This window comes from Copidosoma floridanum, unplaced genomic scaffold, assembly GCF_036245765.1.
Source record: "Copidosoma floridanum isolate Cflo_tuat_1 unplaced genomic scaffold, Cflo_Japanese_pri ptg000013l, whole genome shotgun sequence".
In the NCBI taxonomy this organism is placed as follows: Eukaryota; Metazoa; Arthropoda; class Insecta; order Hymenoptera; family Encyrtidae; genus Copidosoma; species Copidosoma floridanum.
The window spans coordinates 28428256-28440956 of record NW_028321890.1 but is presented as its reverse complement, the minus strand read 5'-3'; the positions used below and the strand labels follow the sequence as shown (position 1 = coordinate 28440956).

General features: G+C 39.1%; 1 protein-coding gene across 1 annotated transcript in view; it reads left to right on the top strand.

The window, feature by feature from the left end:
- Positions 1-12701, top strand: part of Calx (sodium/calcium exchanger 3) — a 104432-nt gene that overhangs the window by 31184 nt on the left and 60547 nt on the right. Inside the window, exon 4 of the mRNA XM_089590964.1 lies at positions 9771-9791. Coding sequence (XP_089447090.1) covers positions 9771-9791 — 21 coding nt within the window. The remainder of the gene's footprint in view (positions 1-9770; positions 9792-12701) is intronic.

Sequence of the window (12701 nt, the reverse complement as noted above, 5' to 3'; positions counted from 1 at the left end):
CTCCGCTTCTTCGGCTATAAAAGTTTCATTGAGACGCGTAAGACGAGAATTTCAAACGAAATGAAACACGTGATTGCAGCCCCGGACGCGTCCCTATGTATATACGCAGTTGACAAAAGTACACCCCTCGTACTTTTTCTCTCTCGTGTGCATCTGACAACTGACGATACAGGGGAAAGAAGGAGAGTTACGTGATACTAAAAGTGGAGAAAAAAAAAAAAAGTTTTTTTCCATTTCTGCAATATCTCTGGTTGCGATGTCGCACTGTCAAGCAAAGTGTCCTTTGAATTTATAGACGTTTTAAAAATTTACTCTGGATATAGCGTCAGTTAACTCTGTTGACAGTTATCCAAATCGCGGTGATTTTTTATAAAATAAAAACAGTATAACGTAGAAAATCGCGTCTCTTCCATGTAACATTAGCATGATAATTAAGGGCGACGTGGCGGTGCACCAAAGTTCCTCAAACAATGGACCAAACCCATCGTCTATCGTCAATGCGGGACCGGCGCTCCGCTATAAATTATCATCCGACAAGTTGCTTCGATCCACGCGCATCTCCTCGTCTTCCCGCAGCTATTATCTTACACCCCTGCAAACTCGCCAAGATTATTATTATGCCTTCAGCTTCGCCGCATACAACAATCTTCCCCTTGGCTGTGGTGCCTTGTACAAGTTTTCTGGACGGATGCGGGACTCTATCGATCGATCCGTTTCTAAATTTCATCTCTGTGTTTTTCTTCCTCGCTACCTATAACGTGCATACGAATGTATGTATTTTTCCCTATCGGGCGTGTGTACGTGTATAGATGGCTAATACACCATGAATATGTAACGAGCGTAAAAGGAGCAGCTGGTTGTCTCGGGGCTGCGGTTAGTCGAGCGTATGGCTTTTAACCGAAATTTCGTCGGCGATGGCTCTTACCTCTGCAGCCGTGTATATATGTACGTGGGTGTTTACGTTTGCCGGCTTTTATGGGCCCAAGTTGTGCCTTTTATGTCCATGCGCTTGGAGTCGGGGGTCAAATATTGACAGTTTGTTGAAGTGTCCGAGGGGCAGTTTTTTTCCTCATGTGAATGGAAAAGGGCAGTTTCGGAGATTGCGGTGGTCGGTCGGGCTTCCGGTAGGGTTTTTTTTTTGCTTTTCGCGAGAGCACGAACAAGAGAGTAGGTCAGTTCTGTTGTTGCGAGCGGTGGTAGAATGTATATATCTTACGTGCTGTCTTGCTCTTTTTTTTTTACGTTGCGGTTACGCGTCGGTGCAATCTATGGGGAAAAATATCACGAAATAGTTGTCAAAGTTTTTTTATGTTGCAAGTGTGACTCATGTCTGAAAGCTACTTATTTATTTATTTCATTTTTTTTTTTTTTTTCCTTGGTAAGTGTATTTACCTTGGGAGGTGTTGACATTCGATCTACGCCTGACTATACGTGGATTTTACTACTTTTCGTACAGGAATTTTGTTTTCTGTCACTCTCTATCTTTTCTGCATAATTGTGGATTAGTAGAAACAGTCGAGTATGTCAGACGCGTTAATTTTGTTATAAGCTATAACAAAATTAAATATCGTCGCATACACAATAATAATATTTAAACTAAAGAGATTTTTCTGATGTATGCCAAGTAAGAGAAGCTTTGAAATATAATTATATATATCTTTTTATTTATTCAAATAAACAATTCATTCTCTATAATGTTAAATAAAACCAATCGAATTAGTTATAAGGAGCACTCGATAGTTTAGTATTATTTGAGTGTTTACCATAATCAATCGAGTATTTTTATATTATATAATCAAGAAAAATAAAAAATAAAATATTCATAACCCTCTTAATGTATCCAAAAATTTTTTGAAACCATGCATCTTCGTTTCAAGTAACTTTTGTAAAATCCAAGCCTTTAATTATCCATAAACGTTGACACACCAACACACAATAAAATTCCAGTCAGTTTTATTAGTCATACGATATGCAAGTAAGGGTATATGTATTTTTTTTATGGAAATTTCATCTCAGTACGCGCTCCAAGTTTTTCCCGGAGCTGATGAATATTTACGAAACTTTTCAGGTCAAAAGCAGTTCAACGACTGTGAAATTGTAACTTTTGTCTAGTTTATTGTTAAAGTCCTCCCAAATACGTATAGTTTTTTGCAACGCCAATCGTGGAGTAGCGTTACTGTGCTCCTTAGCTGCGCGAAAAATTGATTGTACAAATCCAGTAACCAAGTCTCCAACATCCCCATCGCCATCAACCGCCCGGGAAATAGTACAGAAGACAAACAAACATCGAACGACCTGCAATAACAAGGTCCCTTTCCTCCTCGTTCCAAGAAAACAAACATACTTACCTAGTACCTCGCAACAAAAAGCACACGCACCAGTATATCAGTATGGAAAAAAAAGAAAAAGAAAATACCTATTGAGAGCACAAAAAAAGCACACACACGCCTGTCGAAATCTCCAATCTACCTCCCGGAATCACCTGTGAAGCGTGCGAGTGCACCGGAGCGAATGAAAGGCGACAGAACGAGTCCCTCTGCTCCTTCTCGAGATGAAAGCGAACAAATAAAATACGAGGAGAAAAAGGTGACTGAACGCGCGCACGAGGCGATACGGGTGCCAAGGCGAGCTACAGAGCAACAAAAAAAAAAACAGGGATGTTTGACGAGAGGCCTGGAAATAGAGCAAGAGAAACGTATAGTTTGGGCCGTTTGAAGCACCAGAGAGAGAGAGAGAGTGAAAAATCAACTCGAGTCCCCCAGTGGCGTCAATTTTTGGCTCCAAAGTTTTTGCTTCAGAAGCTCTCGTACGTGCATTTATTTTCTTTCAAAGGAACAGGAAGGTGTGAAAAGGAATGCTGTTGTGTATCGAGCGATTTCGGATCGATTATTAGAACGATCCATTGATATTTCGCGTTTCATCCGTACTCCCTGCCTCATCTTTTTGCTCAATGGAGAACAATGAATATCGTGAAAGGGAAAAATGGCACAGCCAGAGTATACACTCGATCTCAATTTGAATATACACAGAGGCCAACTTCTTCGAGCCAATATACGTACGTACGAGAAGACGGAGGGCGAACAACATTTTCCTCCTTCGTAGAGCCTCCCGGGCGATGTGCTTTTCCTCCCATATCCCCGGAGCGGAAATCTCATTTTTTTCATCTCGTTCTTTCCTCTCGCTTCCGTACAACCACTCTCCGCCAAAGTTTCGAGCACAAAGAACAATACGAGCGAGAAAAAAAATATACCCGGCGCGTGAAAAAGCCAACCTTTGCGGCTGACGAATACTTTTCGCATAATCAAGCCGAAACCGCGAGTGGGTAAAGTTTTTTCTTGTTTCTTTTTTTTTTTTTTTTTTTTTCACAAAAAGTACGTCTACTGAAAATTGAAACGCATGCACTCGACACCCGTTCTTCATCGTTGGCACAGCGACATCCTCGTAACTCTAGTACGCGCACGATACCTGGTAATTGATGGCGGGAATAAAGCTCGGAGAGATCGCACGATCGAGATCACGAGATTTTGTATTATTGATGTGCTAGTGTGGGTTTTGCGTGTAGAGAAGTTGTTGCTATATCATAGGATGAGATTGGTCCTCGAAGCTCTGGACTGTAGAAGGAGAATTTACGTGAGCTGTCTTGTTTCGAGGGGACCCAGATTTTTTCTCGATGCCATGAATTTTTTCGGTATATTTTTTAAATACGTTAGTTTTAAAATAAATGAAAAATGACGAGTACCTATCAAGAAAAACTTGGATGTACCGTAAATCTGTTATTATATTTTGATAAATGTAATGTAAAAGAAGGTCATATCTTTAAATTGGTTTTCTTTCTTTTTTAAACTCAATTCAAACATTAGTCCTCGCAGCAAAATAAAAGCTCATCCAACAGTAAACTAGCCGCGAATGTCGATGAGGAGGACTCCGAGGGAACGATTTGCCCGCAACAACATACACGTCCTCCGTACCGCTGAACAAATTTAATTACAGCTGTAGCAACGGCAAAACGAGCGAATGCTCAATTACGATGGTGGGCAAACATCCGCCGCCCACTTGGCTGCTCCCGTAATTTCGGCCTCGGTGTAATTAAGCTTGGAGAGAAAAAACACGCGATTTCCTCGATGAGAACACATCGTTGTTGCGTCGAATGAAAGGTCAACACCCCATGTGATCTCTTTTTGGTGATTACCAAAACGTGTGGTCAGCCCCGCCGAAAGAAAGGAAGAGGCCTTTTGTGAACCGGACAAAATAAACACAGACTTTACGTGATGTCGAAAAAATAGGTGAACGGACGTGAGTGGATTCTTGATCGAGTTTTTCCCCCTGCAAGTCAACGGTCTAATTGTTTGCGAGAGACACGGAGAAAGGTTTCAAGTTAATAGAAAAGAGGCCTCGGCTTCTCTTGCAACTTCCAACAGAGGGTTTGTTCGTTTTTCTTTCTTTTCGAGCTACTGATTCACCCCTGCGCTGCAGAGACCATATAGTTTTTTTTTTTTTTTTTTTTTTTTTTTTTCTGAAAGTAGCCTGAGGTTGTAATTAAGGACGTTTCCTACTTAACTTTCGTGGGAAAGGATATGGTAATTGTATCGGTATAAATAAGGGCTACAGCTTGTAATTAAATAAAATTTCGTGAGAAAAAATTTTGTCGAAGAAATTTACAACCTAAAATATAAACACGTATGTATTTCGAATTAAAATCCACGTAATATACTTTACATCTCAAATAAATCAGCACCAACTCGATAAAAACCAAAACACAAACAGAGAAAACTCAAAGAATGAATCGAAAATCGATACAAAATCTTACATCCCTGAGCCTTCGTATCACGTTGGCCATATTCGCTGACGAATAACCCAAATCATGTTATCATGTTGAAAAGTATCTCAAAGATGAAATCACGAGATAGAGAAGCATATAGAGGACTCTCAGTTAGAAGATGTTGGAGAAATGAAGATCTTCTGATCTTATTAGAGCTGATGTGGATGTATTACTGTATGCTAATGCTTTATGGATATATTCAAGCTGTACCTGAAATATTTTATCCTAAAATTCTTTATAAATTTAGTCATACGGTCCACTGAGCTTGAAAATAAAGTGGGTTAATTAGGATTCGCGTTTCCTACCTGCTCCCCATATCGGCAATCTTAAAAAATGCAAACTAGAAAGAAAAAAGGAGTACCCATTTTATTTTAAGGTTCAAGTAAAGAGAAAGGGAGGGAGGGGGAAAGACAAAACGCGTAAAATGCAAGGTGACCAACATGAGCGATAATTAACCTGCCAAATTCATCCAAGAGCGCATCGGGTAATTAATAATATGAACACCCTCCCCTTTTGACCTATTTTTTTTATCTCCACACATGCGCGCGTGCCCTCCTATGATAAATTGATAAATTCGCTTTTCAGGCTGCGTATTTGATTGACGCATGGTTTAGTCTGGAAATGAATATTTAAAAAAAAAAAATTTCCATCTGATGCTGCAAGCTTGAAATCTGTGATACGCTCAGATAACAAGTTAGCCGGGAAATGGCCGAGCTTTCAAACATTTTTAAAAATTTTGGCACGTTATTTTTAACGCAATGGTAATAAGTCACGAATCGTCATAAATTTAATAAACATTTCAGTCAATAGTTACAATTTTACTTGCAAACGATTTTTCCATCGAAATCACCGTGATGTGCGGGCAAACAAGTACTAGTTATATAAAAAACAAAAAAAATTCCTGCAAACACACGTACGTCCAATGGTGGCAAATGAAAACCGATGCGTCGTAAAAATTAACGCGCGTAGGAGCAAACAAAACGAGGTTGTTAATTTGCATGCAAACGAGGTTAAAGCTCTCGCCAAATAAAATAAAAAGCAAACCAAAACAAACGCGACTGGTGCAATGACACGTTTATAATTCGCTCTACATTTGCGATGTTTGCCGGATGAATGGTGATGCTTCGATTTTCGCTCTTATTTTCAATGATTTGTAAATGGGCATAGGTAATGTGCAGTTGGATGTAATTATCGGTGAATGCATTAATATTTCGATTGAAGAAAATGGTATTAAGGGTAGGTGGGAGTTAACTTTTATGAAAATCACTTCCACTTAAAATTGAAAAATCGAGAAGTGAGGGATAGCTCGAGAAAGTAAGTTTTGAAACTTTTACATTCCGGAGTCGTGATTAATGGCATACCATTAATACGACGAGCAATTGAAAAAAAAGAAAATAAATAAAAAAGAAGAAGGTACTTTTTTCTTCGTCCAATCTTCTCCGGCCCCGTGTATTTTCGGAAAGTATAATTAATTAGAACACATCGCGAGCAGAGCATCAGCGGTGGAGTGCTGGTCGATGACTCGTTCGTGCGTAAACAATCTCGTGAAAGTCGTTGGGATGTATTGGTATCACGTACGAACAAAAAATGCTGTCAAGGTTGAGCATCCCACCGCTTGTACGAACATATATTCTCTGCACGAACAAGCGATGTAATGAGGTCAGGTGTAATGGAACCTTGCAACGAGCACTCGAGTGTGATGTGGAAGCTCGAGATCTGGACGTTACATTCGTTCGGCTTTAGGGATGGTTTTCCTCTTGTTTTTCGTTTTTTTTTTTTTTTTTTTTTTTTTCACGTTCAAACTATTTTTTACTCTCAATGTAGAGACGTGAAAGTGCGTTGGCTCGAAAAGTAGAAATAAAGAAAAACAATTGTGATTTAAATGATGGTCTGGGCCAGTCATTTGGCATTTCAGAGGCTTGGTACCTATACGGCAAAAGGTATTTACATTCAATTTAAATTGAAGAAATAATATTTTTCAGTAAAAAGAATGGCCAATAATGAATCGTTTTAAAGCTTCGATGCGCCTATAAGGACTGGTTCAATGATTTCAAAAAGATATTTTTCAGTTGGATGGTCAGTTGAACGAGTACCCGTACTGAACAATTCTTTTATTTGATGTATTTTTTGTATTCTTTCAAATGTATTATAAACCCAGTGATGGTTTGTAAAAATAAATTTTACTTAAAATTAGCTCATCGTGTACCTCATTGCTCAGTAGATCTTGTTCGCATAAAAAATTGGGATGAAACTTATAAACTGCTAGTCTTGACAAATTTTTATTAATGACCGAGCTGACGTTGTAAAATAATTCAGAGAACTACAAGCTTTTTCCCTCGCAAGCTGAATAATTTTGTGCGCCACACAAGAGACAGCTTTATTGCCTTTCTCGTCTAGAGCACCCTCATCTCGAGACACCAAATTGCTCTGCACTCCGGTCCAATTAACTTGTTTAATTCTTCATGTGCTTATTTACTCCAAGTTAGCTGCTGCGTTCAAGTATTATAACTTTTATGATACTTTTACAAAAGTTCTTTCATCACGTTCTGGTTTGTATGAATAGCAAAAACATAAATATTAAAAATCAAGTATCAACTTGAGCATATAAGGTAGAGCTAATAAATTAAAATCAAAAGCATATACCGCTCATTCCATATTGTTCTCTACGTATTTGTTTAATTTGTAATTTAACATCATCAAGGAGTTATCTAGGTATAAAATTAGCTTAAAAAAAAAAAAATAGTAATAGAAGAAGTTAAAATGAAATTTTTTTTTTACACAGTGAATTTTCCAGTTCATTTAATTTGCTATAAAAATTAGCCTTATGTTTGCACTTGTGTCATTATTTGGTAAAAATATTTTTTAATTATAAAACTCGGAAATAAAGTAAGTGTACATACATTTTTGTTTGCGAGCTGCTGTGCGAAGCAGCTTTTGAGTTAGTAATGAGACTACACACCTGTACAGCAAAATTCATACCAATCGCTGAGACGAATTCACCACTCCTTACGAAATGTAAAAAATTAAAATTCGAATAAATAAAAGCATCCAAAACAAAAGCCTTTACTCTCGACTCGGTAAAAATCGCGCAAAGCAAAATTGCTTGAAATAAAAGCTTTCGCAGCCGCAACAATCGCAGCCATCCCCTTTCTCCACCTCGCCTGCCGATTTCCTCCAACATTCTCCAACTCTTCAATTTAACGCTCCCGAGATTCACCTCTCGCCCGTCTTTCGCTCACTCCTTATTTATCGAACAGCTTCCTCCACTCGTTTGCCTAGTCTGCACGTCTGCTGCTCTTACTTTCTTTAATCCCCCTCCTTCTTTCTTCCATTGTCCAATTTGTGCTTTTTGCGCGCATTATCGACTCCGTTTTCTATCGTTACTTGCCATCGTTTCATCGCTGGTGCAGTCGTCTTTTGACTGAGCTTTTATCTCTCCTCGCATTTGATACAATCAACGTTTTATCGGTATGTACTTTTAGCTATCTCAATTTTACCTTTTACGTGGTTGAATTATTGATTCGTTTTTATCAAAATTTTTTTATCGAAAATCAATTGTCATTACACATTCAGGACCGATTGTTATAAAAAACTTTGTGTTCTCATAAAGATATAGAGTTCACTTTCGGAGAAGACGTCAATATTAAGTTTAGGGCGAAAATGGTAAATATTTGTTTGTTTCATTTTCTAATATTACACCCAAGTGAGTTGCACCAGCTAGCGATAGGATTTTCCAACATTTCCAAATATCGTTTTCCCTACTGTGATACGGAAGACCTATGGGCAAAAAGATTTTTCCTCGGCAGCTGTGCTGCTTCCATGCAAATGTACCTCATTTTTCCACCGTCCTTTCACGTGCACCGATCCTACGGACTCGCCTCCGTTATCAGGTACACAATTCCTCCTACTCCTTTCGGCATTTTCCGTTTTCTCGATTTCAATATCCATCCCCGGATACAAATCGTTCTGCTCTTTTCGTTTTCCTCCCAGTTTTCTTTTTCTCTATAATATTTACATTTAAACTATCCAATTTTTTGCATACTCCGAATTTAATCTCGCAAAATTATCACTACCGGAAAACCATTCAATTCGCTTCAGTAAGCTCTCGTTTTCCTCTCTTCTAATGTGTCTCGGCTTTTTTTTCAGCTTTCCCTACACGTGGTTGAGTGACAAAGATTAAGTCAGCATCCGGGCTCGAGACGAGTCAACCTCCTTTTCATCGGTGCTGCTTCTGGTTTACCTAAAAGTAAAATGGAGACTGGCTCAGACGGGAGATAATGGAGCTTAGGGAAACAACGCAAGAACAGTTGCAAAGAAAAACTCTAGCATCCGCTTCCACCTATTTTTTTTTATTATTATTTTTTTTTTTTATACTGCTTTGCTGGTTTTGATTGTCTTTTTTTTTTTTTTTTTTTTTTTTTTCGTCGACACACACAGACGACAGGTAGCGTTTTTTTCTATTTCTTAGCGGAAAGACGAATTTCTCGGTGGGACACCCTTTTGTCTTTATATTTTTCAGCATAGCATACCCGTTATTCTTTAAGAAAGTAACGAGTCTTTCTGTGTTTTTAAGTTACCGACATGACGCTTTAAACAATAAAGTATTAGCTTTGCATTTTATATGCACCATCAAATTTAATTTAAAAAATCATTTGAGTTCCAAAAAACGCAGCTCTCTTTGCTTAATACTCAAAGTGAAGACAAAAACTCTCTTAGTTCCAACAGTTCTGTTACGCATCGACTTAACCTGTGCTACATACCGTACGAAATTTCACTGAGGATTACAGCTCCTTCTTTGCTCTGCTCAAGAGAAAGTGGCTTAACTGCAGCTTACTCAAGTGACTCCATGTGACTAGACCTCGACTTTCAATCCGAATCGTAATAAGAACCTGATTTTAAGTCTGATTAAAAACGAGCAAAATATTTTATCCTCTGCCAACGAAGGAAAAAGCTTTTATTGAGCTTTTCCTTGGTGCTTGGTAGAAAAATTTGAAATAAAAACCATTATATTCACATTGGAATAATAGAATCTTTGAATGTTTTGATTATTTCGAATGTTAACTTGAGACCTCTCTGAAAACTAGTTTGTATGTACATATCCATCATTCGAATTATGGTGAATGAAAAAGCATGCGTCTGACTAAACGTCGATGTTTTCTACTTGCACAACTAATCACGTCCACGGTGGTACTCCTCCTCGTTTAAACAGAGGACATAACGTGGATCTCTAACTCCAGCATAAGCGTCAAAAGAAAGGATTAAAATAAGCGGTTTTACGCAAAAGTTTAAAACGCAACAGCCATCATGGATACATGAGCCCCACCCACATTTACCGGGTGGCTACCATCAGTGCAAGACAGTAGGCAAGGAAAGAGGATCCCCGAGGCATCCGCTCTGCTCCCCTGAGAGCTAAAATATCCCTGGCACGTGCTTGTGCCGACCAATAAATATCCCCGAGACGACTGCCTCTGCTCGCTCGCTCGTTCGTTCCAGCGTTTTTCTCCCCGTCTTTTTGTTTCACCCACTGTCTCGGTGAGAGACAACTCTCGCGGAGTCATGTTGCGGTCTCCTGCTGCTACGTGCTTCTCTCCTTTTTTTTTTTTTTTGCGATCCGTTGGAACAATGTGCAAGAGCTGTGTACTGCTGCTGCTGCAGCGCTTTGCTCGGATTATGACGAAATCACTGAGCATTGGTGTGTGTGTGTGGGGAGGGGGGGTGGCTTTCTTTATTTGAAATGCTCTAATGATCAAAAAAGTGTGAATTTTTTTGTTTTTTAAATTCACACAAAGTTTTTAAAGAAAATTTCTTACTTTTTTCACAGTAGTACATCCCGAGTTCAATCAGACGTACAAGTATTGCCTTCTCTCGATTATGTATATGTGTGTGTGTGGCTTTCTTAATTTAAAATGCACGAATGGTCGAAAAAATGTGGATTTATTTATTTTTAAATTCGCACGAAGTTTCTAAAGAAAATTCCCTATTTTGCAGTAGTACATCCCGAGTTCGGTCAGACTCATGTGCACTTTCTCTCGTGTGTGTGGCTTTTTTTTATTTGAAAACGCTTTAATTGTCGAAAGAGTGTGGATTTGTTTACATTAAATTCACATGAGATTTTTAAAGAAAATTTCCTATTTTGCAGTAGTACATCCCGAGTTTGGTCAGACTCGTGTGCACTTTCTCTCGTGTATGTAACTTTCTTTACTTGAAACGCTTTAATAGTCAAAAGAGAATGGATTTATTTATTTTTTAATTTATTTTTTAAATACCCTACTTTTTTCGCAGTAGTTGATCCCGAGTTGGTCAGACGGGCGTGTACTTTCTTTACTTGCGTCTTGTGAATTATAATTTGTTAATTTCGGAATGAGTGTATTCGTGTATGTACACGTGCGACTTTAATTCAAAGCTCGTTTTCGTTGAAAGGGATTTATTAGACCATAGGGACGCGCTATTCACGTTTTATTGCAAAGGTACCGTTTGCCAGAAGTAAAACGAAATTCACTTCGTTTTCGGTCTAAAATCGAATTTTACGCCATTCGCACATTTCATGCAAACGGTGCGCGGGTTTACGCATTAAGAAAGTTTTTTTTACAACCACATAGAGAAAGTTCCCAGAAATCAACGCCCCCAAGTACTGTTTCAAATCTGAATAACTGTATTAAAAGTTTTTCGAGCTCACAGGCTTCGAATTCGTGCGGATTTCGACTTTTGTAAACTCCTATGGCAATAATTTATTCTAAAAAAATAAGAAAAAAGAAAACGTACTCTCCAAATATTATCATGCGCACAAAACTTATGAAATGCCAGGTCACGCAACCCGACACTCGCGAAAACAAACAAACGAGCGTTCAGCGACTCGTAACACATAAACGTATGGCCGTGCAATTAAGGCAAACTTTAATAAGTACAAGTAATAAATCCTCATCGGAGGAAATACGGGTCAGACGAGGCGCCGAACCAAATTCGAGCGACACGTGCAGTAGCGCGAAAGGCGCGCGCGCACACGGATACCCTATATTTTCGTGCGTTCCGGATTATACGTCACGCTACAGCCTTCCTTCATTAAAGCTCTACCACCACCACCACCACCACCACCGTCAAGCGTATAACTGTTGCGTGTGTCAACTGTGTACACGATGCTTCACTCGAGCCCCTATCCCCCAAGGCATAGTATAGGACAGGCGAAGCCTGTAAGATAAACGTCTCGCTCGAGAGTAAGTCTTTAGGATCGTTTGGAGCATGACGTGGAACATTATCCAATTTCGTGCCACCGGCTGAGTGTGTTTCTCAAGCTAAATAGTGAATTGGTTATTCGATCTTTATCCCTTCATGATTTGATGGACCACGCACGAGTTTGCCAATGCAATGTTTTTCGTTAAAGCTTCGATGAGACAGTCACAATACACAGTGGCTAAGTATCGGCAGTCGATGTCGTGGTTTTAGAGAACAGTTCGGCCCCTGGCAAATTTTGAGAAACTTTTGCAGCAGAGGCATGATTACTTTCGGAACTTGCGTACTTTTTACTGCCCCGAAGTAGCTTGGAATTTCACTGGTACACTGAAAGACGCAAGTTTGGCTGCTCGAACGAATCCTCTAGAGATACATTGTGCCCTCTTGCCTTGAATAATAACGTTACATTCATCTCTCATTTTTTTCTTCGATGACAATGAAAGCCAACTTTGCCACGTTCTCAAGCCAAATTGAGTTACACAGTTTGAGGTGGGAGTGGAAAACAAAAGTACTTGGGTTCTTCTCGAAACAACGAGTTTCATCGATATCTATAAAAGTAGTTCGTACCTTGAGAAACCGCACCACCACTCCTCGTTTCACTGACGATAGCTGTACATGATTTATTCCGTAAAAAGAAGGCATTTGTCTCTTTCTC